Here is a 25,630-nt window from a genome sequence, read left to right as displayed (position 1 = left end):
AAGATCACCCAGTTCCAAACCCCTGCCATGGGCAGGAACACCTTCCACTAGACCACTTCCACCTGCTCCAAGCCTTGAACCTGAACACTTCCAGGGATGGGGAATTAGAGCCTTGGAAAAGGATAAGTAAATCTTAAAGGATAGAGAGACCCATTTCTTTCTCAAAATTCAAGTATTTCCATCATTAGTTAATTTGAAAAAAAAGCCTTATAATTCCCTTACTTTCCAACAGGTCTTTTAATCTTTTCCCATTTTCCTTCAGCCCTCAGCAGTTCATAAACAGGAGCCTATAACTCCACACTATTTATTCTTCCTAATTAAAGAATCCTGTTAGGACACGTAGAGCAGTTGCTGGATTTTCCTTTTAAGCTCAGACCTGTCACTTCCATGAAAAATAACTGTAGCAAATGAAAGCAAGTCTTAAAAGGGCACTGCAAATCTTCATGTGAGAAAAGGAAAAAAAACTCTGCATTTTGAGGATCCTTGTGTGCACATTAATAGAATCTTCACATCTAAAGGACTTGTTTGTTGCTGTGGTATCTAGTAACATTCTTAAAAGAGATTATTCAAGGCAGAGATGGTTTGAGACCTCCTTCAGCCTTGTTGAATTTCCACTGTTATCAGTCACACAAGTGCAGCCCAAGGCCTGCCTTGGCCTATCCAAATAGGAATGATGCCCCTCACGCTGCTTTTGGAAGGAAAAGCAAGAACTCCTGCAGTCTGATCTGCAACAGAGTGTCACCAAAACACCTCTGGCACCTGTCCCCAGACTAAACGCTGCTGGCAGTGTCCTTGTGGGCAGTGCCCATGCCTGGTCAGGCTCAGGGTGATCAAACAAAACAGCACAGATGGTAACATGTAGTGCCCCTGTGCTGGGCACTGGTGAGGTGGCACCTCGAATCCTGGGGTCAGTTCTGGGCCCCTCAATGCAGGAAGGACATTGTGGGACTGGAGTGAGTGCAGAGAAGGGGAAGAGTCCGGAGCACAAGTCCCATGAGGAGCAGCTGAGGGAGCTGGGGGGGGCTCAGCTTGGAGAAAAGGAAACTCAAGGGGGACCTTCTGGCTCTGCAACTCCCTGACAAGAGGATGGAGCCAGGTGGGGGTCGGGCTCTGCTCCCAGGGGCAGGATGAGAGGACATAGTCTTAAGGTGTGCCAAGGGAGGTTTAGGTTGGACTTTAGGAAGAATTTCTCCACAGAAGGGGTGATTAGACATTGGAATGGGCTGCCCAGGGAGGTGGTGGAGTCACCATCCCTGGAGGTGTTTGAGGAAAAAGACATTAAGCTATTAGAGTGTGTCCAAAGGAGGGCCACGAGGATGGTGAAGAGGAGATCTCATCCCAATCTGCACCTTCCTCATGAGGGGAAGAGGAGAGGCAGGCACTGATCTCTTCTCTGTGGGGACCAGGGACAGGACCCAAGGGAAGGGCTGCAGCTCTGTCAGGGAAGGTTTAGGTTGGATCTCAGGAAAACGTTCTTCCCCCAGAGGGTGGTTGGGCACTGAACAGGCACTTCAGGGCAGTGGGCACAGCACCAAGGCTGCCAGAGCTCAAGGACCATTTGGATGATACTCTCAGGGACAGGGTGGGATTGTTGGGGTGCCCTGTGCAGGGCCAGGAGTTGGACTGGATGATCCTTGTGGGTCCCTTCCAGCTCAGGATATTCTGTGATTCTGTGAAAGACTGGACATGCCACTGAGTGCTGTGGTCTGGTTGACATGGTGGTGTTAGGTCATAGGTTGGACTCGGTGACCTCAGAGGTCTTTTCCAACTCAATTGATTGCGATTTTGTGACTCTGTGTCTCTGAATCTCTGTGATTCAGTGATTGACTCTGTCTCTGTGAGTCTGTGTTCCTATAACCCCGTGTCCCTCTGTCCCTGGATCCCTGTTTCCCTGTATCCCTCTGTCCCTGTATCGCTGTATCCCTGCTCCCCTGTATCTCTGTCCCTGTTCCCCTGTATCCCTGTCCCTGTTTCGCTGTGTCCCTCCACCCTTGTGTCCCTCTGTCCCTGTATCCCTGTACCCGTGTCCCTATATTCCTGTATCCCTGTGTCCCTATATCCCTGTGTCCCTATATCTCTGTGTCAGTGTATACTCGTGTCCCTGTATCCCCGTGTCCCTATATGCCTGTGTCCCTCCGTGACTGTGTCCCTCTATCCCTGTATCCCTCTAACCCTATATGCCTGTGTTCCTGTATCCCCGTGTCCCTCTATCCCTGTAGCCTCTATCGCTGTGTCTCCGTATGCCTGTATCCCCGTGTCCCTGTCTCCCTCTGTCCCTGTATCCCTGTATCCCTTATCCCGGACCATCGTATCCCCCTCTCCCCTCCCCGCGCCCTCTGAGGGCTCTCTGCACACGGCCCCGCCCGACCGCGGCGGCTCCGCCCCTCCCCTCCCAGCCCCGCCTCCGTCACAGGCGTCCGCGCCAAGCGCGGGACGCGTCGCGCGCGCGGGGCCGCGGCGCTGTCGGCGGGTGTTTTTACGGCGGGATGTGGCGGCGGGCGGGGCGGGAGCGGCCCGGGCGGGCGGTGATGAGTTGGGGCGGCGGGGGACCCCGGACCCGGAGCCGGGCGGGCCCCGCCCGAGCCTGGGGCGGGGCGGCCCGCACATGGCGTGGCGGGGCGGCGAGGCGCGGCCGGGGCACGCGCGTTGCCTTTGTTGCGCCCCCCCATCGCTCGCGCTCCCGCCGAGCGCGGGCCGTGCGGCGCGCGCCCCCCCTTTTCCCCCTTCCCGTCTCCCTGCTCGGCTGGCGCCCCGCCGCCGCCTCCGTCCTCCCCGGTGAGTTTTGTGTCGGTCTCTCCCGTTATGGACCTGGCGAGGTTCCGCCGGGCCTGCAGCGTCCTGTCCCGCTGGGCCGGCTTCCCACTTCCCGCGGGAGAGGAGGAGGGGGGCGCTTTCTCTCTCCTCCGCTGCGCCCGCCGCCTCCTATTGCCGCCGCCGCGCGCCTTGCCGGCGCCAGGACGAGGAGGCCGAAGAGGAGAGGAGGAGGAGGAAGAGGAGGACCGCGGTGCGGCCGGGGCGGGGCGCATTCGAGGCGGAGGAGGGGAGGAGGAGGAAGCGGCGACAAGGGGGCCCGCAGCACCGCCCACCACGCCACACCACCCCCCGCACCACACCACCAGCTTCAACGGGCCTCATCAGCCTGAGCTGCGGCACCTGCGGGCCTCCCTCAAGGGCCGCTCTTGGGCGCGGGGGGCCGCGGCGGCCCCGGGGGCTGGGAACAAGCGGCCAGCAAACAATGGGCTCGGGACAAGCCAGGCAGCAGCCGCCCCCCGCCGCCGCCCCCGCCGCGGCGCCCTGCTCGGCCCCCCACGCCAACCACCTCCCTCCCCAGGGAAGGACTGCACCCTCTCCTCCTCCTGCTGCTTCCCCCCCTGGAAAAGGGGACAGGAGCCAGCCTGCTGCCACCACCGCGACCGCTGCTGCTGCTGCTAAGACTGCAGCCCGCAATGGGCTGGCGGGAGAGACTGGCTTGGAGGAGGAAGAGCAGGAGGAGGGGGATGAAGGAGGGGAGGAGGAGGAGGAGTCCCTGCAGCTTCTCTCCGGGTCCTTAGCGGCTGCCTGCAGTTTGAAAGGCTCGGGAACGGACTGTCAGCCCGAGGAGGACCTAACGATACGATACGTCCAGTACGAGTCAGAGCTGCAGATGCCCGATATCATGAGACTGATCACCAAAGATCTGTCTGAACCCTACTCCATTTACACTTATAGGTATTTTATCCACAACTGGCCACAACTTTGCTTTTTGGTAAGTGCCCGAGGGGAGGCGGAGGGGTGGCAGGGAGGGCAGGAGTTGGGAGTGGTTTGGGGCTGGGGAGGAGAGGATGGAAGGGTTTGTGGAAATACTTTAAATAATCTCTTTGTGGATAAAACCAAGCTGTTGTGGAAGTACCTGTCCCCTGGTGACCTGTGCATGTGTAAGTAAAGCAATGCCCCAAGTTCCTGCATTTGTTAACACGTGTTTTAAGTGGTGAGGAAAGGGTTTGAGCACAGGGCTGGGATCCAGAAATCCAAGGCTTCTAATCGGGGTTTTGACATTGACTTTTGTGACCTTTGGTAGCTCATTTTATTATTCTCTCTCAGTTCCTGGGTTTGGATTTGAAAAAGAAAGTACTTAGTCCACTAATGCCTTACAACAACTGCTTAGTGATTCTTGCACAATGGCTTTAAAACTGACTAAAGCAGGGCTGGCACATAAATGGTAAGTGGTAGGTGGAGAGGAACTGTGAAAGGCTTAGCAGACTTTTTGATCTGTGAGCTTGCTTTGACAAAGACAAGTCCAGCTGTGTTGCTTTTACAGGTGTGATAGTGCTCACAGAAATCCTCGTGTTGCTCAGATTGTCTCCCTGTACTAACAATCTGTTTAGTTTTACATTCTTCCTGCTGCACTACTGAAAGATTGGTTTAGCTGCCCCTCCCTCTGCCTTCCTAAATGTTTAGCACTTCTTGTGTCTCAGCTGCTTTTAGGATGATAATTCATCCACAAGGGTAAGAAAGTTGGCCTGAGGGGTGTCTGGGCATAGCAAGAGCTTAGCTGTGTTTGATTTACTCATAGGAACACTTACATCTGCACAACAGAACGTTTTGGGGAGTGTGTGGCACTTGCTTGCTAAGGTAAATGATGAATTCTTAGCCCTTGATGTTTTAATCAAGGCTGGACACCTCTCTGAAAGGTCTGGTTTACCCAGAGCCAGGACACCTTCCAGTTCAGGGCTCTCTCTGTGAAATTTTGATAGAGTGAGTAGAGGAGGTGAGGTTAATGGAGCCCATCTGGCCCTAAACTTCCTGAATGTTCTTGGTTTAGGATCTGGTATAATTTATAGGAGGATTTGTATGATTTATAGGAGGATTTTCAGAGTTGTGCTTCTTAAAACCCTGCAGAGGGAACACAGTAGGCCTATAGGAAGTTGAGCAAAGCATTACCTTCTGGAACACAACAGAATATGAAAATATTGGAGAGCATTGTTGGATGCAAAGTCATGTTTGCCATTAGAAGGATGCTGAGCAGAGCACAGTGGTGCTTTTCAAGCACTGAGCTCTGTGTGACTGATTTACCTCATACTGAGAGAAAAATGCTCCTGAGCTGCAAAAGTCCACACTTGGAGCATCAAGTGTATCACTGGCAGGGTTGGATACTCTGAGATCACAGTGCACTTGTTTAGATTTTAAATCATTATGGGGTTTTTTTGTCGGGGAATGACTGAAGAATTTTGTTATGAAAAGAGCAATGACAAGTTGTTTGACAGAGCACTAAAACAGATGATTTCTAATAAGTGCATTCAAAGAATGAGATATCACTCAAGGAAGAGAAAGTGTCTTCAGCTTGTTTTGTAGTGACAGTTTCATCTTTTTGACAGCCTCGAAGAGTCAACAAAACTTTTCCTGAACTCAGTGTATTTGCCATTCTTTTTGGAAAGATGGGCACAATGTAAAGTACATAAAACTGTAGAGAAGAATATATGGCTGTGTGTGTCTAAAGCTTGCAAATTGTCGTCTGCTTAATAATTGGAAAGTCTTGCAGTTTGCTGAGTCAAGTTTCATGGAGGTTTTTTGTGACTGGTTTTAGTGGTTTTAAGGTTTGTTTTTTAGAGGTTTACTTGAAGACTTTATCTTCTATAATATTTAACTCGTCCCTGCAGTTAATGGATTCCTGAACTACTGCTAAGTCCCTTTAAAATATTTATCTTCAGTCAGGGACTGCATATTCCAATTACCAGGAGGAGTGTCAGGATGGTGAATGAGAAGCTTAGTGCCTGATCTCACAGAATCATTTGTCTTTAATGCCTTGTGGCCTCACTCTCTTCTGGCTTCAGGTTTTAGTTAGATTTTGATTGTCTTGGGAAAAGGGCTTGGCCCGTGATTTGATTGTATTTGAAAAAAGATCTGTGAGGGTTCAGTCAATTCCTTTGCTGAATTTCACCATCACCATTTTTAAAATCTTCCAGTACATCCTCACCTGTCTTCATTGTGTTCCATGGGCACCTTTCCTTTTTCCTCCCTGTGAGGGGAAAGTACAAATCCACTGAGATTGGAGATGGGATGTGTGTTTTCCAGAAATAATCAGCGTTTGGCCCTTGCTGATGTTTTATGCAGTGGACCATCATTTTCCTATCGTGACAATGCAAACCTATTTTCTGGGGGCGTTATTAACTTTATGCCTGGTGATTTTTATCTCCTGGGTTGGAAACTTCTAAAGGCCAAGCCAAAACTCAGCAAGTTGCAATATTGCTTTAGTGGCTGGTGCAACCCAAAGTGCCACAGGTTTTCCTTTCTGTTCAACTCCCTCTTCCTGGCTTGTGCTAGCCCTTGTGTTTCTCTGATTTGGGAAGCCGAGAGAGCCCTCCCACCACAATATTTTTATAAGTGTGTATGTTTATATATGTTTTAGGGTCATGTTCTCTGGGTTTAGAGCTCCAAATATATTCATGTAGGATGTCCCAGGCCCTGGTGCAAGAGAAGAGGTGAGGATGCACAGCTGGGGGGGAAAGGCACAGGACCAATGCTAATTGGTCACCAGTGTGCTGGATCAAACCACTTCCTAACTGTACACTCAAAGAAGTTCATATTCCACTTTAAAAGGACATGGAGATACTGGGAATCTTAAAACCCTGTTAATTTTAATGTCAGATTTGCCTGTGTAACTTTTCTTGACTTCAGGGCTAGCGCTGCAGCAACTGAGCAGTTGCAAGTTAATAACTTCCTCTTCTATAAATTTCTAGTGGAAGGTGTCCCTGTCCATGGCAGGGGTTTGGAACTAGATGGTCTTTAAGGCCTCTCCCATCCCAAACCATTCTGTGATTCCGAGAACCTCCAGCTGTCTGTTTAAACTCAGGTTTCACCTGTCTTTGGGAGAGCAGGTTTGCACTGTGTGTTAGGTGTGGATGCTCTGTAAAATACCTGCTTTTTACTTATTCCCAGGAGCTCTGTCAGCCCAGTTTATTTTCAAATTACCCATGATAACCAGCCAAAAACTGACAGGGGAAAGGGGGATCTTGTCTTTCCCTTGGAGTATTTTTAAGCGTCACCACATCTTTGTCCCCACAATGATTGTAAATGCACTTTCAAAGTTGTAGCTTCCTTTTAAAGTGGGTTTATTTTGCAGCTTCTAGTCTTAGCAGTGTGAAAGTTCTCAAACCTGTATTTAAAAACTGGTATATTAAATATTTCAGAAAATTGTTCTCCAAATCCTTCAGCGTGGGAGAGGTGAGCTTAGGAAACCTTGCTCTGTGCCAGGGTTTGGATAAGGCAGGATGTAATAAAAGCTGAGCTCTGGCTGAGTGCTGTAACCTCTCCTGTAATTCACTGCACCATTCAGCTGCCTTTTAAGAAAAATCTGGAAAATCTGTGCTTTTATTGGATTCTTAGCTTTACCACCAGCTATAGCAGCATTTATAATTTAAACTTTCACAAGTTTAAAAATAACCTATTAATTCCATGTAAGTGGTTTTAGATGTGTTGCAAATCCTAAATGACTGCAGTTAAGATCTTGTTTTATGTTAATGCTTTGCATTTTTTTTCTTTAAATTGGATTTTATTTGAGAGTCCCAGTGTACTTAGTGTTGAAATTAAGACTGGTGAGACACCATCCCTGTTTTTCAGTCATGGAAAACCTGGGGCATGAAAGGAAAACCGGAAAAGTTGGGAGAATGTCTGAGAAGTTGGACGTGGCAGATGTAGGAAGAAGTTTTATAGGATTCATTCCCAGTTTGCAAACTCTGTATTCCAGTTTGTTTTTAGGAGTGATCATGGTTTAAGACACAGGCTGTTGGTGGCTTTGTGAAAACTCCAGTCACTGCAGCACCTGAGCAGGGAACAGGAGCCAGTGTGGTTATTCCAGCAGTGGGAGAAGGAGTCCCTTGCATGGGAGGAGGGAATTACTGGTGTCCAGTTTTGTAGAGTGGGAGCAGGGGGATGGAGTGATTTGCCCAGTTTCGGGAAGAGCTCTGCCTGAAGTGCCAGACCCGAGGTTAAATCCATTAGCCTGAATGTATCCTCTAATGGCATTCAGTAACATGATCCCTAAATGTAAGCCAGTTCTTACAGAGCTATGTCTGGGATACTTTGGGATGGATTTTGGTGCAGGTGTGAAAGGAAAATGTGGTGCAGTAGTGCAGGTTCTACCGTGTTTGAGTTGTAAAGTATTTAAAATACTTCCCATTTGGGGCCAGTTGCTTGTTTTAATCTTCTTTAAATAGGAACAGAAGTCCCAGGATCTGGGTATTAAATGCATACTCTGAGTTTGAAAGACTTAATGCCATCTTTGCTAATGAAATTAGTACAAATTGATTGATTTTGTGGCAAGTTATGTTCTTGCTGATTTACAGACATTTCTGTACTAACTCTTCCAGTATATTAAAATCTAGTTTGTTTTAAACATTTAAACTTATTCATAGGCACAAAGTTGATGCAAATACTGGATTTGGATTCATGTATGTTAATCCTGCTACTAATAATTTAGGATTGAAGTAGATCTTATAGTACTCTGTGGGTTTTATGATATATAATAGTGACTTGGGCTCGATGCTGTTTGTAGGAACTTTTACATTTAGAACTCCTCTCATACGTGAAAAGAAAATTTGGCCCATGGTTATCTCTTCATAAATGGTGTTGTGTGGGAGCTACTTTTTTTCTCTCCTTCTCACTCTCCCTATTTCAGTCTGGTTTTTTTTTTATTTACCCAGTTTAACTTTCCTCAGGAAATTAATTACGAAGCTTCACATCACAGTTGAGGTTCATTTCCAGCTCTGCAGAAGGTTGGAGAGAAGGAGAAAGGAGAGAGAAGGCAACAAAAAAAAAACCCCTCAAATTGAGGTGGAAATGCAGCACTCCCTCTGTGGGTGGAACAGCCATAGATTTACTGCCAGATTTACCTGCCTGAAGACAGAGAAATAGATTGAAGTGTTTGGGGAACTGGTAACAAAGTCATTCTTTATTCAGCTCTCTGGCAGCAGTGGTAAAACCAGTGGGTATTTGCTTCTTTGATTACTAAACCAAAGTTCTTTGCTGTTCATTTAGCATTTTAAATATATGATTCATGAACAGAACGTTCCTGAAAAGTGCCCTGAACAAGCAGGAACACAGATATGCAGAGTGTCCAGATTGTCACTACTCTTGAAGTGTGTAAAAAGAAAAAAAATCTTAAAAATTCTCCACGTAAAACTGTCAGGATCAACAGTTTGCACGTGTTCACTCGAGGGCAAAGCATAACTATAACATGCTGGTTTGTGGTGTGCTTTTTTTTTTTTTTTGGTGAGGTATAAGATTACATCTAGGTAGTCTGCATAATTATAGCAATGTTCTGAGCAGTCTGGCTGAAGATACTCTTTATTTAACTCCCTGGTTTTCTCAGGTCTGAGCTGAGATACAGAACTTGCCTTGAGCTGAAACTTTGCATACACAGCTCTAGTATAAGTACAGCTTCTCTTTTCTATGGAATAAACTGTGTTTTGGAACAAATGAAGGGCTGCTTAGGGTATTTCAGTCCAGTTAGATCATGCTGCAGCTTTTGTTTGTTGTTTTAAAAAATCACTTGTTAGATTGCTCAGGGTTGTTCTTGGATACTGCTAAAAACCTGTTTTCTTGCCAAATAAAAACTTAGCAATAATTATATTTGCTTCAACTCTATTAGAAATGGAGTTAAGATCATGCTGTATCATAGGGCTTTGGAACTGCAGCTTGTACATTTTGGGCTGCTTCATTTCACCTTTGATACAGTTCCTAGTTGCTAACCTGGTTAATAACCCACCATCCAGGTGGAGATGCTCCAAGACATTCTTCTTTTTGAGGTGAAGAGCCTGTGTGTGTGAGCCTGCAGGACAACCTGCATGAAGGAACCTTCTCTTTGTGGGAGCTTCAGCCCACAAAGCTGTGTACAAAAAGGTTCAGGTGTTTGGAGACTATACAGTTTATCCTTAGACTTAGGAGCTCTGGGTTCACAGGTGGGCTGCTCTGAGCCCTGGCAACACTGGCTCTAGCAAGTGTTTTTTATTTGGCATGTGTTACACTTGTAAACTTGGATTATCCAGACTCTGTGCCAGCACATGCTTGTGCCAATCATGTGCTGTAGTCCCGGTTTAGCTGCTGCACTTGAACCCGAGGCTGGTTCCCCCTGCAGACACAGGTCTGTCTGTGCATCCCTTTAGACACCCCTGTGTACAGTTAGGAGTTTCTTTTTGTGTCTGCCCATCTTTCCTGAGTGCCCAGGAATTCCTCCTCCCCTTGGATACTGTCCTGCTCTGAGCACTGCTCGGTGTTACTGCTGCAGGTTATAATGTCATTAATCCCTCATGCTCATGACTCAGTTTTTCTTTTTCTATTTCATGGTAAAATTCTGCTGAACACAGGGCAAGTGCTTGGATAAGTGTTTGGGTTCTTTTCTTTTTGGGGTTTTTCTTGATATTTCAGAGTGACTACATCTCCTTGACCACAGATCCTGTGACAATGCCATTGGGATTAACTGCCAGTGCACAGCTCTTAACAAATGAAACCTCTGAATAGTTAAAAGTGTGTGAAATTAACTGTGCTTTTTTGTTTGTTCTCTGGTGTCAGATGACTGAAAACTACCCTTTTCAAAGATTAAATGCAGCAACACTTTTCCTTTGTGGCCTTGACATTAAAACCAGACAAAAATTAAGCATGTTATCTACCACAGCCCTCGTGCAGGAAAATTCAGATTGGTATAAAATAGGAATGGACTTTTTTCCCCCTCTGCAGAAGCCCATGTGAAAGGGTGATTTATGCCTTAACCTGGTATTTTATTTTATTTATTTCCCCTTTCAATCACACATGTTCTTGCCTGTAGACTTTGTGAAATGTGGTTCTCTCCAGGACAGTTCACTGGTTGTTAATTTTAAGTTTATTGGAATGTAATAAAGAAATAAGAGTCTTTTACTGATATTAATATTTTTTGAGATATTTCTAAAATTCATTTCACTATCTTTTCGTAGCCTTTTTATAGAAACAAGGTTTTTTGTGGCTGTTTCACTTAAAAAATGAACTTGGTTTACTGCTTTTGGTGGCACTGGAGATGCCAAACTGAGAATGTCTGTTTGTCTTTAAGGCCATGGTAGGGGAGGAGTGTGTAGGTGCCATCGTCTGCAAGCTGGATATGCACAAAAAGATGTTCCGCAGAGGTTATATAGCCATGTTAGCAGTGGATTCCAAATACAGAAGAAAAGGAATTGGTAAGAAAAAAGCCTTTTTTTGTTCTTATTCAAATCCTGTCTTTGGGATAACTGTAGCTGTCATGAAGATTTAAGCTGAGCTGAACTGGTGGTTTGTCTGTCTGTCATCCCTGACTTACTCAACCGCACGAGCTCCCCCGTGGCCTCTCTGACTTTGTTAAAATAACCTGAGATGCCCTTTGAGGTTCACACCTGGGATATGATAAAGCTAAAAAGAAAGGCAGGCAGCAGCCCCTGACCTCTGCCTATTACCCCTGTCAAGTAACACCAGTGGGAATTGCTTTGTGTTTTTATATGTACCCTCATCACTGTATTTCCATGTTATGTTCAGGCTCTTCTTTTCAGTGAACTTATTCCCTGGCTTCTCCCTATAAATTATACATATATTGCCCGTTGGGGAGAATTGTATGGAGCTCATTATTGTATTAATAAGTGAAGAAAAATAGCTGTGTATTGTTACTTGCATGATTGAAATGGAGATCTGTTCTGTTGGGAAGTTCCTTGGTAAAGAAATCACTCTTGGCAGGGAGTTTGCCCTCCCTCATTAATCAGTTTTGCCCCGATGAAGGGATTTTCATTCTGACACCAGTTATCCAGGTTGGCTTAATTAAAGATTTGTTCTTATGGAACTTAATTTTTTTTTGTGCTGGTTATTGTGAAATTACATTTTGGAACATGTTTTTAACTTAAAACATGGACGTCAGCTTTAAAGCTTAAAATGTGCTGCACCACTCATGTGCACTGAACAGCTCATACTTCTGTGATTAAGGACAGAAAATTACTTCCAATTGAAAAATACAGTGATACATTGCAGAATGTACCACTGTGTTTGCTCTCTTCAAAAAAATAACCTTCAAGAAACTTGCAGTATATGTATTATCATGACTGTTCAAACGTGTGCAGGTTTTTTTTCCTCTCCAGTGCAAATTCAAAAGCCATTGTTGGTTTCTGTAGTGGAGCAGAGGGAGAAGGATACTGAGGAATCACTGTCTCTCCTTTGCTTTTAGCTGAGTCATGAAGGAGTCTGCCATAATTTAATTGCAGGTGCTTGGATTCATAAGTAAATAAGAGCTAATGCTGTTATTATGAAGATCACTGCAAGATTTTTCCCTCCCTTTAGTCAGTTGGTTATGTTAGAATTGTATAAATAGAATTTATCTTTAAAGCCTTGCTTACTTTAGCATTATATATGTTGACTTTTCCCTACATTTGCCACCTTGCTGTTTCTCAAAGTGTGCTGCTAATCTGAAGATCTGCTTTAAATGTAGTACAGTTTTATCATATATTCAATGAAAAATCTTAATTGATTAAAGTGCTGATAATACTTTCCAACATTCCCTAGATTCCTTGGGGGTTTTTTTCCTTTTCCTTAGCCTTCTTATGGAAGTGAGATTTATGCAATTTCATTGAACAGCAGTTTTTTCCACTAATAACTTTGAAATCAACTTTCAATTTCACCCCAATTCTACAGACAGGTAGGGATGTTACATCTGTAGAACTGTTGTGAAATAGATGAAAAAAATAATGATAAAAAAAATTAAATTAATGCTTGACTGAGGGGAAGGGATGGGCTTCAACAGTATTATTAGATCCTAGCAAATCCAGAGGGGAGTGAGCCACAAGAAAAGTGGTTTCATAAGTTCTGTTACTAATAGAAGTATTTGTTTTAGTAAGAGGAAATTCCCTTGGAAGATGAATGTCCTTCAACTGCACGCCAGCAGATTTTGCCTTTAAATGCAACAAAAAGGAATGAATCACATCTTGGAAGGCTATATATAACACTGTGTTAAGCATAGCAGCCTGTTTCTAATATCCTCATGTTAGAAGAATCTTGCACTTAAGCTGAGTCTCTGGATAACTTCAAGGATTATTTTATTGTTCAGACTCGAGGCTGCAGCTTGACTGCAACTTCTTGTGTTCTTCTTTTCCTCCCTGCCTTCCCCAGGTGTCATGTCATGTAGGTAGCACACTTTAGTCATATATAAACCAGCATTTTTTTTTTGCACTGCAACTCTGACACTTAAATCTGTATTTCAGGTACAAACTTGGTTAAGAAAGCTATTTATGCTATGGTTGAAGGAGATTGTGACGAGGTAAGATTTTTCTAAATCAAAAACTTTCATAATGTAAATGGTTTGCATTCTCCTATGTGTGGATTGGTTTCACAGGTTTTTCTTCCACATGACTTTTTTTAGGCGAGAAATGGTAAGAAGTTCTTTATAATAAAAGGTGGCAAACTTGGTAAGAAGTTCCTCAGAATAAAAGAAAAAAGAAATGGCACAAATAAGAGATGGATTTTCTAAATTTATCATAAGTGCTGGAATTCAACGTTTCAGGTTTTGTTTTACTTTGTGAAGCTGCCTCAGCCTTCCCTCCCAGGCACATTTTCCTCCACGGGCTCCAGTTTAAGGAGCTGCTGGGCAGTGTGAGGTGGAGCTGTGTGTAGTCCTGCCCCTGGAACAGTGTGTGCTGTGGTGCTGCGGTGTGGTTTGATCCCAGTCACCAGCCTGTTCTGACACTGCACAGCTTATTAGGTAGCACAAACAGAGCTGGAGTGATTTAGCATGTCAACAAAAACTTGGAAGGAAAGTGACTGTCAAACTTTCCCTGGCCTAAATGTTGTTAGTCTTTTACCACATTACAGTCCCTACTCTTCTTCTCTCTCTCTCTATATATATATAAAGAAACTGTCTGTCTCTATGCACCATGTTTAACTTGAGAGGAGCTCTCCCTACATCCATCCTCCTTAATCAGGTTATCTGTCCCTTTGACTCCCATCTCCTGGGCACAATGCAATTGTTGCCTTGTTCCTGAGGGTGAGCACTGGGTCGTTTCAGTGTGTCACAGTTAAGGAGCCTTTGATCTCTCTGTTATCTCCTTTCAACTGCTCCCCCTGCCCTGTGGTGAAGTTTCTTATGCAAAGCTACAATTTGTGTCACAGGACTTCTGGGCACATACTCCTGTTTGTTTTTCCACTTGTTGCCTCTTGTAGCATCCCTGGATATGTTCTGACTTCATTCATCGTGGTTATTTTTCTTCTCCTCAGATTCCTTCATGACTCTACTTACTGGTGTCTTTTTTTTTTTTTTTCCCCCCCTGTCTAATTGATGTCGTGCTGGGGCAATACAGTTCAGCCTGTAATTCTTTAAAGTTCTTTGTTTTAGCTTGTTGCTTCTCTCATGCCATGTAACACTTGCTCTAACCTCTTTAACTACTTGCTACAGAGAACTAATCAAAAAAAGGTTGGTTTGCTTGTTTTCCCCGTTGCTTTCCACTGTGGTTTTGAGTTGATTTGCTGCTGCTAGAGCATTCAAGATTTAAAAAAAATGGCTAAATAACTGAGGACTGGTGTCCACATCACAGCTGGAATATTGAGATGCAGAGAAGTGAATTGCCCACTGTTGTTAGAGAGTCAGGAGTAGAACTGGCTGTTTCTGCTCAAGCTCTGAGTTGCAGTAATTACTGTCTGATTTCTGAATTTGTGTGTGCTACTTCTCATGTACCTTCATTTCTAAGCTGCTTTTATCTTCATAAAAATACAGTAAATGTGCTAAGGGTTGCAGGCTGGTCTGCAGTGAGGCCTCATTAAGTCTTAGTCACAGATTTTCATCTCTGGTGCTGTATAAATGCTCTGGATTAGGGGCAGAGGGCATTTCTCAGATACTGTTCATGTTCCCTTTAATTGAAGGCCCTACAATTCAAACTCCTTGAAGTGTGTGCTGTGGGTGCAGTCATGGTTCACTTCCAGTTTGGAATCTGTAACCCTGTTTGTGGGAAGACGATTCCAAACTCATGTCCTGCTTTTTGGGGGCTTCTGCATCAGCTGAGTCTTGTGCTGGTGCAGAATTTTGAACTCAATTTTGGAGCGTGGAGTGCAGGCAGAGGATTTTATTGATGTTCTACGCCACCAACAGAGGCACATCCACACTGATTTATTATATCTGTGTTGTTCTTTTCCACATACAGGTTATCCACAGCCAAACAGCCAATGTTTTCATGGGTTTTTTTAAATTTGCCACCAAGTATGGGCTTTCTCCACATACACATAGTGCAAAATAATGATGGTGGTTGCTTGTACCACTTGAGTTTTCAGTCATGACCACAGTCTGAAAAATCCAACAAGCCACCCATTAAAAATCTCTGTCCAACTCTTGCCCTCACCATTTTTTACAACTATTTTCAGGAGTTCAGTTTCTAGCTAATTGATGCTTAAAGCTGATCAAACATGAAGTTATGCATCACAGTAATTTGTGAGGTGTGTAAATAGTTTAATCATCCCTGCTGCTCTTAAGGTATTTTCTTACATCTTTTAATGAAATCAGAAGCATGGTGAAAATAAAAAGATGCTGCTACTTGAGATAAGATGAACTGGAGTTCAAAATAAAAAAAGCTATTTTCTAAAACCTGCTTGGAATAGGATTAAAAACATAAATATGCAGTTGTGGGTGTCATGAAAGATTTCCAAAGGCTACTTGGAAACTCTTCCCTTCAATCTAATTATGGAATAGATGCAGTAAATAGACTTAATTTTAATAACTTATGGCGTAGAATCTGATAAATGTTCAGTGTGTTACTCTTCAGAGTATCATAAATTGGACTTCTGAGGTATCACCATTGAGTCCTGAAAAAATAAAGGATTTATACAACACCATGGATGAAAATCTTGCCACACATCAGTAGTGATTTGTCATTTCAAATATTTTAGTGATATTCCAATATTTTAGCAATTAAGGACATTTGGGTTTTTTTTTCTTTCCTGTAAGCAATTTTGCTGGGAATAAACTAAGGCAGGCCTGTGGAACAAGTGATTTACAGTGTGAGCTGCTGTGGTCAGGCAGTGCCTGAGAGGCAGTTTGTGCTGGGCTCCATCCCTCAAAGCTGAGGCAATATCCTTGCACAGGGGTGGTTTCTGTGAGTGGGGTGAGTAAGTGAGGAGTTGAATTGGCTGGAATGGAATCCGTGTGGAGGGGAGGAGCTGCCCATGGAGCTGCCCCTGGCCTACATTAGAATAGAAACCAGGGAAGTGATCTGAGGTTGGGGGTGGGTGGGTGAACTAGAAATAACCTTCAAGCCTGAAGAAAGTGCAGCCTGCTTTGAGCTGGAGTGTCTGGATATAACATTACAAATAAAACTTAGGGATCTTTGGGTTTTATTTTTTTTTTTACGTTTGTGATTTTCTCAGGCATTTGATGTTAATGATTTTCAATATTTGGGGTAGTGAACTCTCAACACCCTGAGTTTCCAACAGGCCACAGTGATTTAGGATAACCACAGGCTGGTTGCATAGGAAAGGTGAACTATGGAAGTCAATCAGGTGAAGGGGAATAGTTTCACCCCCAGCCCCAAAGCTGTGAAAAGATTTTTCTCCCAGTTTAAAAAAGGGAAAGCGTGTGCTGACTGCAGCGAGGTGCTATCTGCCTGCTTTTTGTACATTTGCTTAGTTTTTTACTGACAGGCAATTTTCCAAAATTGTGCTGCTGAAGACCTTCCTGTGGAATTGTTACATCCCTTAATTACAATTAGAAAGGAGGAGTTGTTCATTCATATGTAGGTTTTCCATCTGTAACAAATGACAGACTAATCTGCATACAATTCACTCACCTCATATTACTGAAATAATGTACCATGCAACTGCTAACTAATAAAAAGTAAGACCCTTGTAAGTGGGACTCCTAAAAGCTTTTTTTTTTTTTTTTTTTTTTTTTTTAAGCAAAATGTAGAGCATAAAAAGGAATTCTGAATTCCTGTGGAAACTTTAGATTGATTTGAAGTGATGTTTTTTTGACCACACCAGTGGTTGACACTGGTGTCTTTCTAATTCAGTACCACACTAGTAAAAATTAAATGTGTATTTTTATAGAGTCCTATTTGAAATCATTACATTCTTAATATTTTAGTTTTTCCTTAATCTATAAATCATCTAAAGTATGAAGTGTTATATTTTGAGTACTGCCTTTCATTAAAAGTTAAGGCAGTTTTAAATTGATTAAGGACACTGGACAAGCCCCCATAACTTGAGTCTGATGATGTGTCAGACTTGAAAGTAAGAATAGGGAGTGCTGGGAGCACTTCCTTCATTTGCTTATTTGGTTTGGCTGTATCCTTTCCATGCCTTGGTTTTTAAACTTGAATTCATTCAGAGTTTGAACTGAAGAAGCAAGAAGGCTTCACCACTCCACTTATCTTCAGCTTAGGAATAAATTCAAGCTATGAAAGTGTAGTAGCAAGAAACATTGCACTCCACTCTCAGTACAGAACATTTCTTGCTTCTAAACCCAGTTAAAATTAGATAGTTGAGCTAAAAGGTTTATGAAATTTAAGATAAAAGAGAAAGTAACAACCTTCAGAAAGTTGCAACTTGAGCAGAAAATGCTGTTAAATGCAGTCCTTTGCTGCTCTCCAGGGGGGGATGTGATTGTGCTATCAGGGATTTAACAGGCTTATGAGTACAGCAGAATCGACCCCAGAAGGGCAGAAATAAATGTAGTGATTGAGGGTTTGGAGCTTGATTGAAAATCTCACACAGGAAGAGGTGCATTCTTCACCAAACAAAGCTAATGAAATTTGAATAAAATATGCCCGTGTGTCCCGTTTAGGTAATAGAAACCTGTCTTTAGCTGCAGCATGTTGAGATCAGGGAATTGCTTTTCATTGTGCTGAGATTTCCTTAGAAATACCAGAGCAAATCTCCTGCATTTGCTTTCAAGATGAGCATTCACTCAGGTAGTGGGATTCCAACAAACCTGTATTTCAACATTTAACCACTCCCTTCAGTTCAATCACCTGCAGTGTTGGAAGGGTTTTAGCATTGCAAGGTGTTGGAGCTTGCAGTTGAATAGAGATTTGTTATATCACTGTGCCAGGTTACTAAACTTTGGAGAGTGAATGCCATTTGTAGCTAAGAATTCCAATAATCCTCTGCATGGTGGATTTACATGGGTCAGATTTCCTCTCTGGCATTAATATTCTGTTTTTAATTTGAATTAAGGAGCCGTACAATGTGTAGAAAATAGCACTCTCCAGGAAAATTATTGTGCTTCCATTATTAGTTATAAATGAATAGTTATTATCCACTGTAATGGATAAGGATGTTGAGTACTCCATCAAGTCACAAGACTTGATAGTAGTAGTGCTCTGTGAAGTGCCAGCTAGAGAAATTCAATCTCTAATTCTTGCCACAAGACTAAGAATTGAATTAGGTTGTCTTAGGTGTACAACTCTGCCCTGCTGTAATTTAAGAACTCTAATGATTAATATTTTAATGTGTGACTCTTTAGTTCCTTTTTGTAAAACGAGCTACTGCCAAGTCTTACATTGTTCAGTGGGTTGTTTATTGTTCTTTCAACATCCTCACACCGGGGATCACAGGTGGAATAATCCATTGGAATGTGGTTAGAGCAGCTTGAAACCTGAGTCAAATATATACATCAAATGGATTTTCAAATCTCAGTGGAGGTGACCAGTGCAGGCACTGCCTGCCTCCCTCTTCCACACCGGTGTAGCCACTCCTCAGGCTGCAGGAAACAAACCCCATGGAGAGAAAAAGGAAAGGGTTTTGTGCCAGGTGGCTTTGGAAGGAGCTCAGCAACCAGCCTGGAGAGCTGGCAGGAGACGTGAGGGGGAATGGGAATGTGTGCCTGGAGGCAGTGGGGGACACAGAGGCCAGAAAGTAGATTGACTTAATCCAGGCTGAAATTGTGGTCCTATATTTGCATTCTGTGCTCCTTCCACAGTGACCATCAGCTCCTGTTTAACGTGTGGATGTTCATTGCCATGGGGATGTATGGAATTGAGTCACGTTATTAGTTCAGCCTATGTTCTTGTGCAACCAGGACCTGTCCTTAGGAGCAGAATCCTTAAAGAGATGAGCTGGACAGCAGTAAAGAGGCAGAGCAAGTTTTTGTTATGTGGAGTGTGTTTGGGATCACCAGTTGTGGCAGAGCTCTGTCCAGTGCACGTGAAGGAAAGAGGGAGAAAATTCAGAGGGAGATACTTGAGTTTATTAAATAACTTCTTGTTAATACCAGTGTAGTTTTTACCTGCATTTGAGACTACTGGGGCAATTTCAGGTCTTTGCTTAATTTGGGCTACACTTCTACTTGGTTTTGGTCTGAGTTATTACTGACAGATGGTCTTGCAACTGGGATCTCACAACACAGGGTGGAAAAAGATGGGAAAAGATGCTCTTTCTTCCTGGTGTGCACTCTGATTTGTTTGGGGTATTTGTTGGTACCCAGATTGGATGGGACCCTGAGCAACCTGGTCTAGGGAAGGTGTCCCTGCCCATGGTAGGGGGTTGGAATGGGATGATCTTTAAGGTCCCTTCCAACACAGACCATTCTGTGATACTTGTGTTGAGAGCAAGTACTCCTTGCAAACATTGGATCTGACAGCTGGTATCAATCTGAAGCTTTTATCTAAATCTTAACGATTTAGAGGTCAAAGATATTAAATAAATAAACAAATCCTCCTATGCCAAGTTTTTGTAACATGCAGAGGTTCGGTTGCTCATTCAGAGTATGTTTTGGACCTTCACCTGTGGTTGCTTGGATTTTGGGTGGGGTATTTTTGAGAGGGGGAATGTTGGGAGATGGAGGTTGTTTGGGATTTATTTGTTGATGTGTTCTTTACCCCAGTTATTAGGTGGTGAGCTGAAACTCTATTTGCAGCCAAGAACTAAAATCTCGACGTGTTGTTTACAATTACAGTTGTTGTTTAACTGCTGGTTTTTTAAAATGTGGGAAGCTCCAGTGTGGGGATGGGAAGCTTAATGTGGAAATATTGCTTCATTAAGTAAGAGTGTAAGAAGGAATTAATTCCACTCATTGCTCATAAAGGTACCTTTAAATAAAACCTTTGAAATGGGTTCAGTAGTCGTGTATTTGCATTTGCTTACTGAACTAACACGACCTACTCAGCTAACGCTGCTTCTTTTCTTCCTTTTTTTTTTTCTTTCTTTCCCCTTCAAGGTCGTATTGGAAACAGAAATCACAAATAAGTCTGCTTTGAAACTTTATGAAAACCTTGGTTTTGTGCGAGACAAGAGGCTGTTCAGATACTATTTAAACGGAGTTGATGCACTGCGTCTGAAACTATGGCTGCGTTAGGAGAGCCCATCCCACGGGAGCGACCGCCGGCCCCGGCAGCGCAGAGTCGGCCTTTGCATGCCAAGCAATTTGTTCCCAGAATTGCTTTGCAGGTGGACTTAGTGATTCCCATGCAGCTCTTAAAAAAAAAAACAAACAACCTGTCAGTGTCCCATTGAGTGTCGCACATTTTCGTTGCACTTTGGCATGGCGCGTTTGTTCCGAATTAAAAGCCGGTTCTTTCCGACTCCCGAGTCCTTTTGGTACCAGCCAGAGATGTGCCAGTTGATAGCCAAGATGATGTTCATTCATTTGCAATTACTGACTGTCTTGACATACACAGAACCTGTATGGGAAAGCCACTTTTGGTTCCAGAAAATTAAAAAAAAAAAAAAAACCAACAAAAAACCCAAACAAAAACCCCACAAACCACACACACACACAAAAAAGCCAACGTAGATTGTAAAATTCTATAAGTATACTAACATTTCATACTGAAATTGCCATAGTTTTCTGGGGAAGAAGAAGAAGAAAAAAAAAAAGAAAGGCTTCAATTTTAGGTTTTATTTTTCAATATTGAATTTTTTTCCATTCTTAAATATTGGTACCTCAGTGATTAGTGAATGAAAAAATGTATTGTAGGGTGGGGTGTGTGTTACAACGAGTAACAGTAACCATTAAATTGCGTCTGCCAGTGCCTGTATAGATAAGTATATTTGTCTTCACCTCTAAGTTTGGAGTGCATGCTTTTATTCTTTTGCTTTCTTCAATTGTCTTTGCGAGGAAAAAAAAAAACAACAACAAATTCTGCTTTTATTTAAATTCTGGATTTGATAATAAATTATTTCAGATTTTTATAATTTGGATACTTCTCCCAAACGAGGGTTTGGAAGGCCCTTCTTCTAGCAAGAAGTGTGAGCTATTTTGAAAACCTTGGGTAGCTGCTAAAAGAGAACCTGATGGCACCAGTGAGTCTCTGCTGGGTTTGGATGCACTTTTTTCATTAAAAGAGTGAGGGACTTTTAAAAGAAGATATAGAAAATTAATGTAAATTGGTATGATTTTTATTTAATCGAAATTATTGCTAGAAGCTCTGAAAAACAGCTATTTTAAGATAGTCGGAACAAATTTTTTTTTTCTTTTCAGATTCAGATTGCTTTGCTTCAGTGTTCTAAAATGCTTCAATCTTTGGTTCTTGGTCTTGGAAATAAATTTCAAGGTGTATCGTATGCATTTTTAGCTGCTCTCATTTTCTCTAAACTTACATGAGCTAAATTATTGGGGGATTTTTTTTCCCCTCCAAAATCAAAGCAGCGGGGAAGGAATTCTGTCTCCCTTTCTCTCTCTCTCCCATTTGCTCTTGCTCTGTTTTTTCTCTATATTTTTCCCCCCCCCCTCTTTAATTGGGCTCACAGAAGTTTTATAACACCCATCAGTTTTTTTTCAGTAATTAGGTGTCGAGGCTTTCTTGTTCCATGTGATTCCACAGCCCAGCTCTATGAATCAGTTGGGTCGGGTTGTTTTCTTGGGGTTTTTTTTTCCCAAGGTATTAGTTGACTTACAGAAACACCTCTGTAATCCCAGATATCACAGGATATTCTGAGTTGGAAGGGACCCACAAGGATCATGGATTCCAACTCTTAAGGGAATGGCCCATGCAGGGATGGAAAGGATGAACTCTCAGTGAATCCCCTGGAGTCAAGCGAACTCTTCAGCTTTGCCTTACTACACTTTTTTGTTTTTACCTTTAGGGTTTGGTTTGAGTCACGGGGGTTGTTTTCTTTTTTTCTTTTTTTCTTTTTTCCTTTTTGCTAATTACTGTACGCTTAAAAATACAAAACCAACAAAACCCCTACCTCCAGTAACATTTGGGAAAAAGAGCCCTGTGCAGGAAAAACTGGATTTAAAGCAAAGCCGCCTTTTGCACAGACCAATCGCACATGGTGATGGACGTTTCTTACCATGTACCAATCATGAGTTGTATTTGAAAATAAAGATTTTTAATGGAAATTGGCCCTTCTGAGTTTTCTGCTTGTAGACACCATCTGTGCTTTCGAGGAGGCTTGTTCCCCTCAGTAAAGAAAACTCATATTTAAAAGGGTGCCCAGAACCAAGAGTTGTAAAGCGGAGTCTGTCACTCCCAGGACATGTCAACATAAAGCCTGTATGTTGCCACTGCTGCCTTGTGACATGATAAAAACCTTTTATTCCCCCCATCCCTCAGGTTTGCCAGTTTTTCTGGATGGCTTTTCAGGAGTTTTCATCATTGTTAAGACTTAAATGTTGGTAAGGAATCAGTCGAGTCAGGTTTCTCAGCCGTGGTCCAGGATGTAGCGACAGCTCTGGGTGGCTTGAGCTGAGGAGACAGATGAGGGAGGTTTCATCCCTTGCAAGCATCTGTTGGACTTGTATCACAAATTCCAAACTGGGCTGTCTTGTGTGTCTGCTGATGCTTAAATCTGAAAAGCCAGACAGGCAAGTTTTTCTATTGGTTAATATTTAAGCCGTGGGTGTCTTCACATTCAAAAGCCGGCTTAGAAGTGAACTGAAATCGCTTCTCGCTGCCAAAACCATCCTCCCTGAGCAAACTTCAAATACAATTCTGGTTGTTTATTGTAAGAAGTAGCTGTTGCCATGCATGTTTTGAAAATACTGCACGAAATAGGTGCAGGTCTCCCCTTCTTTTTCCAAAGGGCACGTGGCCTGAAAGGTTCTGCCATCGCTGCTGTGTCACACACAGTTCACCGCCGAAGACACTGGAGCTGCATGTCTTGGGTCGTACTAAACAGATCTGTTCTCTGTGTTGCTTGGGATTGGGATATCAAGTGGGAAGTCCTGAATTTGCAAACAGCTTTTCAAAAGGAATCTCTAGCAAGGAAAAGTTGGTTATTTCTCCTGTCTGTTGCTAAAACACAGTCCTCTCCCCCCTCGCCTTTTGCATTGACAAATCTTAACGAAGGAGTTGATTGCTTTTATATTTAAATTTGCCCAAATGTTGCTACTGGCTGACATGTCAGTCTGGATGTTTGCATTATGTTGTTTTTCTTTAAGAAATCAGGTTCATCACCTTCAAGGCATCACGGAATTGGCGTCACATCGTACGTCACAAACTATTTTTCAGGGCACTGCAAGACGTTGCTACAACTCAGTGCTGTGTTGGAAAAAATTCAGGTCTTGTATAAACATTACAAGCTATGTTGGAGTTCAGGTATCGGGTGGGCATCTGTGAGAAGAGCAAGTGTATCTCAAAATACTGGACTGCTGTTTTGAGTGGATTATATTCTTCTGTCCCTTTATCCTTTTTGATGAGAACAAAAACAGTGGGGTTATGAAATGTACAAGTTGTCTAAATACAATGCAGTCAAATAAATGGTTAAGTTGTTTATCTATTTCCTTTTGAATGGGAATGTTCTAATGATTGTTTTGCTTTGTCTGCAAAATACAAATACACGTTTGCTCAAGGTCAGGCTGCAGCAACCTGGCCTAGTGGAAGGTGCCCCTGCCCATGGCAGGGGGTTGGAACGAGATGGTTTTTAAGGTCCCTCCCACCCCAAACCATTCCAGGATTCTATGATTAGGAAAGGTGAAAAAAATTTTTGCAAGAGAAAATTGTTTATTGCTATTTGATTGAATCATTTCTGTGCCTGTGTTGGGAGCACCTTGAACATCATTTATCTGAACATCAGTGTCACAGCTGAACTAAAATGGGTCCTTTTAACATGACCATTAAGTCATGACTAACTCGGTCACTCTGGACTCTCCTGGAAGGTAAGGAGTGGGGGGTCACTGTTTCAGTTGCAATAAGCAAGAGTTGAGAACTCTCTCTTAAAAGCATACAGGGGAACCTGTGGATTTTGAAAATCCTTCGTGCTTTATTCCCTCTACCTTTATGTCCAGGCTACTAAAACCTGAGAATTTGCCAGCAAGGTTCATTCATGCCTGGCTGGCTGTGTGAGAGAGGTGTGCAGGTCACTGAAAGCTGTACCCAACTTCTGCTGGAGAGAGCTGGTCATCTACCAGGAGCTCCAGGTCTTTTCTTCCAGTTTGTTTTCTGATTCCTTACAGCTCCCAGTGCCTAAAGGGGCTCCAAGAGAGCTGGAGAGGGACTTTGAACAAGGGCCTGGAGTGACAGGACAAGGGGAGAATGGTTTCAAAGTGACAGAGGGCAGGGTTAGATGGGATATTGTGAAGAAATTCTTCCCTGTGAGGGTGGGGAGGCCCTGGCACAGGTTACCCAGAGAAGCTGTGGCTGGCCCTGGATCCCTAGAAGTGTTCAAGGCCAGGTTGGACAGGGCTTGGAGCAACCTGGGGTAGTGGAAGGGAGGTGTCCCTGCCTGTGGCAGGAGGTGGAACTGGATGGTTGTTAAGATCCCTTCCAACCCAAACCATTCTGTGATTCTGTTATTCTAATGATGATTCTCCAAATGTTTGGCCCTTGGCAGGTGGCTGGAACACATAATCTCCAGGTGGGGGATGCAGATTTAAATTCCAGCTCTGCATCAACCAGAAGTTCCATCCTGGAAATCTGAAATAATCCATCAATGTAAACAACCCAGAGAGCTACAAAAAAATTGTCCAAAATGGTTTTTTGACTTTTGTGATAGTTGTTTTTCCTATTTTCTGCACCAGCTAATGCCTTAATTTTGGGGATTTTCTTAAAAAAAAAAAAAAGGCAAAAGCAGAAAAAATCCATTCTACTGAATTGAACACTTTGGGTGCTGAAGATTGGGAGAAGGTGACAAAGAAAAGACAGTGACTAAATATTGAATATGGAACTTAATATGAAATGGTTTCTACTCAGATACCACCTGCTGCTTCCTTTTTTTTTTTTTTCCTAATAAGATGAAGGATGAAAAAGTGACTCAGCAGCATTGCTAAGGTAAGAAAGACTTATGCAAAGCTGAAATTGTTACTGATATTTAATTACTATAATATAGAAACAGAGAATATTCTGAGTTGGAAGGGACTCAAATGGATCATTGAAGTCCAACTCCTGGACAAATTTTATATTATATTTATTATATTATGCCATGCAGTCCCTTCCACATAGTACTCTGCTAATCCATGCTCTGTCCACGTGGACACACTCCTTTCCATGAGTAATTTAGAGAAGACAACTAATTGAATACTCTCGTGTTGCCACGGCTCCCTCCCCAGGGATGGGAAAGGCTCTTAGTCTAAATCAAAATTTGTCTTTAATATTGGCAAGAAGGAACAAATGAGCCCTCAGAGTTTGATGCATTGGATGAGAGGGGTTGATGTGTCGCTTCTGAGTTGCTCTGAGTGTGCTCCAACCTCCTTGACTCGGAGTAGAAGGGTCTGCTGGAGGAGCTCATTGTGTCGAGAAGAAAACCAGCTGCTCTT

At 43.1% G+C, this 25,630-nt stretch overlaps 1 protein-coding gene across 1 annotated transcript; it reads left to right on the top strand.

The window, feature by feature from the left end:
• The first annotated feature begins 2,486 nt into the window (after positions 1-2,486).
• NAA30 (N(alpha)-acetyltransferase 30, NatC catalytic subunit) lies at positions 2,487-23,181 on the top strand. The gene is given in 9 exon segments (XM_029964157.1): positions 2,487-2,775; positions 2,835-2,974; positions 2,977-3,037; positions 3,040-3,088; positions 3,090-3,224; positions 3,226-3,745; positions 11,057-11,180; positions 13,218-13,273; positions 20,150-23,181. Coding segments are annotated over 9 exon segments (1,512 nt in total). The 3' UTR covers positions 20,288-23,181.
• The last annotated feature ends 2,449 nt before the right edge of the window (positions 23,182-25,630 follow it).

The sequence above is a fragment of the Manacus vitellinus genome, unplaced genomic scaffold (assembly GCF_001715985.3).
Source record: "Manacus vitellinus isolate BGI_N305 unplaced genomic scaffold, ASM171598v3 scaffold_6_pilon, whole genome shotgun sequence".
NCBI lineage: Eukaryota > Metazoa > Chordata > Aves > Passeriformes > Pipridae > Manacus > Manacus vitellinus.
The sequence above is the reverse complement of the archived record's forward strand: the minus strand, read 5'-3'. Positions and strand labels throughout refer to the sequence as shown.